The sequence below is a fragment of the Theobroma umbraticum genome, unplaced genomic scaffold, assembly GCF_002168275.2.
Source record: "Theobroma umbraticum cultivar Fairchild unplaced genomic scaffold, ASM216827v3 scaffold_39.0, whole genome shotgun sequence".
Classification (NCBI taxonomy): domain Eukaryota; kingdom Viridiplantae; phylum Streptophyta; class Magnoliopsida; order Malvales; family Malvaceae; genus Theobroma; species Theobroma umbraticum.
Genome location: NW_018397281.1, coordinates 183,722 through 189,470, shown reverse-complemented (window position 1 = coordinate 189,470; position 5,749 = coordinate 183,722). Strand labels below are relative to the sequence as shown.

Here is a 5,749-nt window from a genome sequence, read left to right as displayed (position 1 = left end):
AAAGTCAAACTTTATTAGCTGAACAATGTGAAAAAATAAACTCAAAAGAATAAACAGAAAAGAAGAAAATAGAGACTCGAATCTGTAAATGGATAAGCAAGGATGGAAGGGTCAAATGCACCGTACCAAGAAGAAATAAATAAGAAAAGCAAACTGGAACATTTTGTTATTTACCAATCTTACTGCTAGTTACTTTTTTAAAGATTTACTTTTACTCCTTTCTTTTAAATATCAGTTAGTTAGTTAACATAGATTAATTAATTGTTTTTCTTTCTTCATTCCTTGATTAGTTACAGGGGTTGTATATAAACTCACTATACCTTGGTTTTTCTAAGATGAGAAATATATCTGACATTCTTCCATATTGCCTGACGCTCTGTGCCGCTTGCCTCATCATTTTTGTCATGGTATCAAAGTAGGTTGAGAGTTTCTGCAGGGGTTAGTCATAGCTAGCTCACAAAGGTTGCTGCATTTTATTTCCTTTCTGCCTTGTTTCATTTGTAAGTTTCTCTTGGGATCTATTTCTTACTATTTGTTTAGGAGATTCTCCTTTGCATTAAATCAAACAGTTTTAGGGTCATTCACTAGTAGATCTAGAACTTGATGGCTGAGTTTACAGAGTCAACTAAGTTGAGGGCTCAAGCCTCAACAACTGCTGTTGCAAGGAAGCAGATATCCCTAACCTCAGATCCCCAATCACCCTACTATCTGCATCATACAGACCAACCTAGTTTAGTGGTAATTAATCCCAAATTGACCATAAACAACTACATAGCCTAGAGCAGATCATTCCTTTTAGCCATGTCAATTAGAAACAAACTTGGATTTATTAATGGTACACTGCCAAAACCAACTATAACAGATCCTCTGTATCAACCTTGGACATGGTGCAACAACCTTATAGTGGCTTGGCTCTTAGATTCACTCACTCAACCAATTGCATCAACAGTGTTTTACATGGAATCAGCTGCTGATATATGGAGCACTTTGAAACAAAATTTTGCACAACCCGATGACACAAGGGTGTGCAATCTACAATATACACTAGGGAACATCACACAAGGAACCAGATTGGTAGAGTCTTATTTCATTGAGTTGAAGGGCATATGGGAAGAATTAAGGAATTTTAGACCACGCCCACACTGTGAATGTGGAAGATGCAATGCTGATTGTTTCAAGAGGTACACAGATCAATATCAGAAAGATATGATCTTCAGATTTTTAAATGGGTTGAATGAGTCATTTTCAGGAGTTAGGTCACAAATAATACTTATGGATCCAATCCCAACATTGGATAAGGTATACAGCTTGGTGCTTAGGGAGGGAGCTCAGAGAAACCCTATGTTTCAATCACAGCCAGTGCCGGAATCTGGTGCTATGTTCACTTCAGCAGATGGAAAGAAGAAAGTGAGGAAAGATGTGATCTGCAGCCATTGTGGAAAAAGAGGACATGTGAAAGAAAAATGCTATAAGATTGTGGGATTCCCGGAAGACTTTAAGTTCACTAAAGGGAAGAACAATTTCAGGAAAAGAAAGGCAGCAGCTAACAGTGTATCAGTTGGAAGAGATAATCATGTCGTAGAGAATCAATCTGATCAGGAGGAGGAGTCAGTTGGAACTGGATCAATGTCCCAATTATCTATCCTTAAGCAACAAGTCAACAGATTAATGGAAATCTTGAATGAAAATGGTATGACAAGCATTGATGCTAAGAGCACTACACCAAGTAATCAACAGACAAAACACTCCCTTGTTAATTCAACTTTCGCAGGTATTACCTCAAACCATCCTTGTTTTAGTACCTCTAATAGCATGCCATCCAAAAACAACCATACAAATGTTCTCATGGTAAAACAAAATTCTTGGATAATTGACTCAGGTGCAACAGATCATATTTCTTGCTCATTGAGTAATTTTGTTTCAATCAAACAGGTTAGCAATTGTTTTGTTCAATTACCAAACAATAGAAGGGCTTTAGTCACTCACATAGGAACTGTCAGATTAACCCCTCTACTGACATTAGAGAATGTCTTTTGTGTACCTAATTTTAAATTTAACTTGATATCAGTAAGTGAACTTACAAAATCCAAGAAAACTTGCATTTTTTTCAGTGACAGCCACTGTGTTATCTAGGATATAGCCACATGGAGGGTGACTGGGGTTGCTAGGTTGTCTTCTAGACTTTTTCTGATGCAAGACAAGGATGAACAAGAGTTACATCAGTTTACATTTGAAAAACTTGTTAAATTTCCTTTTGTTTTATTTGTCAATTCCTCTAAGTCATGGTGCAAGAACTTTGATCTCTGGCATTTTAGGCTGGGGCATGCACCTTTGGAAAGAATTTATGTACTGAACCAAGCTTTTCCAAATATTAAATGTAGAAATGATTTGCTATGTGAAGTATGTCCTCTTGCTAAGCAAAAGAAACTTGTTTTCCTAATGCATATGCAAAGTACAAAATCACCTTTTGAATTAATTCATACAAATATTTGGGGACCTTATGAAGTCCCAACCCTTTTTGGACAAAGATACTTCCACACCATAGTAGATGATTTTTCACGTCTTACTTGGATATTTTTAATGAAAGGAAAGTTTGAGGTTGCTTCAATCATTCAATCCTTCAATGATTTCGTTCAAAAATAGTTCAATTCTTCAATTAAGTGCATAAGGTCAGATAATGGAAAGGAATTTGAACTCGTTGATTTTTATGCAAAAAATGAGATAATTCATCACTTGTCCTGTGTTGACACTCCAAAGCAGAATGGAGTAGTGGAAAGGAAGCACTAGCATATTTTGGTAGTAACTAGGGCCCTCATGCACCAATCAAAACTTCCAATGCATTTTTTGGGTGATGCAGTGTTAACTGCCATACGTATAATCAATAGGGTGCCAACCAAAGTCCTAAAGAATAAATCACCATATGAAGTGCTTTACCTAAAACAACCAAGTTTTGATTATTTCAGGGTTTTTGAGTGTTTATGTTTTGTGTCAACATTGCCACACAGTAGAAAGAAGTTTGATAGCAGGGCAAATAAATGTATTTTTATAGGGTATCCAAATTACATCAAAGGGTAAAAAGTTTATGATCTTGATGCACAAAAGGTTAAAGTATCTAGAAATATTATTTTCCATGAGAATGTATTCCTATTCAAGGACTTACATCATGATACACAATATTCTGAATTTTGTCAAACACCTGATGTGTATGCTAGTCATATTTATAATTTTGACTTTGACCAATCCAATTTCCCTAATCATGAATTCATAGCTGCCGAGTTACCTGAAAATGAGCCCTCATCATGTCCAGAACATGTTTCCATACCAATTCAAAATGGAAATTCACATGATTCAGTACTTGTGAATGATATGCAGCTTTAGGAAACATAAACAAAAAATGCCATTAATCATTTTAATCCTGTTCAGCCACGTAGGAAGAGTTCTAGACACAAATAGGCTCCTAAATACTTAGATGCTTACTACACAGAATTACCATCACAATCAAATTCTGTCACTATGCAGCCCATATCTGACTATTTATCCTATCACCGCCTTTGACCAGAACATAAAGCCTTTGTCATATCCTTATCAAACATTCATGAACCAAGTTCTTACCAAGATGCAGTTAATCATTCTCATTGGAAATAAGCAATGAATGTTGCACTTAAGGCTTTGAAAGATAATAAGACATGGAGTATAGTTCCATTGCCTCCAAATTCGCATGCAATTAGATGTAAGTGTGTGTAGAAAGTTAAATTGAAGGCAAATGGAGACATAGAAAGATATAAGGCCAGGTTGGTAGCAAAAGGCTACAACCAAATTGAAGTCTTTGACTATCAAGACACCTTTAGCCTAGTAGCCAAGCAGACATCAATAAGAGTCTTCTTTGCTGTTGCAGCAATGTGTAACTGGACATTATCTCAGCTTGATGTCAATAATGCATTCTTAAATGGGGACCTAGAAGAAGAAGTATACATGGAGTTGCCATAGGGATATGACATAAAGGGGGAGTATCCAGCTGAATGTAAAATGGTTTGTAAACTCCACAAGTCCCTATATGGGTTGAAGCAGGCATCCAGACAGTGGAATGCCAAACTTACAGCTTCTATTTTAAGGTATGGCTTTAAACAATCCATGTCAGATTACTCATTATATACAATGAAAAAGGAAGATGGAAGTTTTACTGCTCTATTAGTTTATGTTGATGACATCATAGTTGGGAGCACATCCATTAAGGCATCGGATGATGTAAAAGGGTATCTAAAGTCACAGTTCAAGATAAAGGATCTAAGAAATGTTAAATATTTCTTAGGCCTTGAGATTGATCAGTCAACTAAAGGAATATCCATTTGCCAAAGAAAGTATGTACTGGATGTCTTAGAAAATCAAGGATTGCTTAGATGCAAACCAATGTCAACACCTATTGACTACAATCACAAGTTGAGTAAGGCTGAAGAAGAGGAGCAATTAACTAATCCCACAAGTTATAGACAGCTAATTGGGAAACTTCTATATTTGACATTTACCAGACCAGAGATCTCTTATGCAGTTCAAGTCCTTTCACAGTTCATGGACAAACCAGGGAGACAACACCTCATTGCAGCACACAGGGTATTGAAGTATCAGAAAGGGTCACCAGGCCAAGGAATCTTAATGAAGGTAGGAACAAAGCCAATAATCTCAGCATACTCAGATAGTGACTGGGCAAGATGCCTAGAAACTCGAAGATCAATAACAGGATATTGCATACTTGTTGGGGAATCATTGATAAGTTGGAAATCAAAAAAGCAGCAGGTGGTGGCTAGAAGTTCAACAGAAGTTGAATATAGATCGATAGCAACTACATGTTATGAAGGGATCTGGTTAAAATTCTTACTTACAGACCTTGATGCCAAACATGATGAATCAGTAAACCTCTATTGTGACAACCAATCGACATTGAATATCTACAACCAATTCAGTGTTCCATGAATGAACGAAACATATACAGATGGATTGCCATTTCATTCGGGAGAAGGTTTTGATTGGAGTTATCAAGTCAGTATACATCTCAACCAAATTCCAACTTGCAGATTTATTCACTAAAGCACTACAACCAAAACAATTTAACAGCTTGATGAGCAAGATGAATGTAATCAATGATCACAATCCATCTTGAAGGGGAGTATTAGTTGAACAATGTGAAAAACTAAACTCAAGAGAATAAACAGAAAAGAAGAAGACAGAGATTCGAATCTACAAATGGATGAGCAAGGATGGAAAGGTCAAACGCACAGTACCAAGAAGAAATAAATAAGAAAAGGCAAGTGGAACGTTTTGTTATTTACCAGTCTTATTGCTAGTTACTTTTTTAAAGATTTACTTTTACTCCTTTCTTTTAAATATCAATTAGTTAGTTAATATAGATTAATTAATTGTTTTTCTTTCTTCATTCCCTGATTAGTTACAGGGATTGTATATAAACTCACTGTACCCTGGTTTTTCTAAGATGAGAAATATATCTGACATTCTTCCATATTGCCTGACTCTCTGCGCCGCCTGCCTCATCATTTTTGTCAAACTTGTCATCATTATAAAAAAAAAAAAGAGAAAGCATAATCACAGTATTTGCCCTACTTGTTTCCTTCATGCAAGTAAAGTATTTGTTGTATAATTAAAGAAAAAAGGTCATTGCTATATAACATTATTTTATTTAGAAGGCAATCTTTTATTTTTGTAGAATAATACTACTTTCCTAATGGTGTATTAATAT

The 5,749-nt window shown here is 35.7% G+C and overlaps 1 protein-coding gene across 1 annotated transcript; it reads left to right on the top strand.

Annotated features, from left to right (window-relative positions):
- The first annotated feature begins 348 nt into the window (after positions 1 to 348).
- LOC110428068 (uncharacterized) lies at positions 349 to 4,014 on the top strand. Its single transcript, XM_089785586.1, has 2 exons — positions 349 to 1,771; positions 3,896 to 4,014. The coding sequence occupies exons 1-2, from the start codon at positions 802 to 804 to the stop codon at positions 3,985 to 3,987; spliced, it is 1,062 nt and encodes a 353-aa protein (XP_089641712.1). The 5' UTR covers positions 349 to 801; the 3' UTR covers positions 3,988 to 4,014.
- Positions 4,015 to 5,749: the final 1,735 nt, after the last annotated feature.

Coding starts and splice junctions, on each gene's coding strand:
- LOC110428068 (XM_089785586.1), top strand. CDS start 802: ATGTCAATTAGAAACAAACTTGGATTTATTAATGGTACACTGCCAAAA. Junction 1,772..3,895: donor TGTTAATTCAACTTTCGCAG/GTATTACCTCAA, acceptor TTGCTGTTGCAG/CAATGTGTAACTGGACATTA.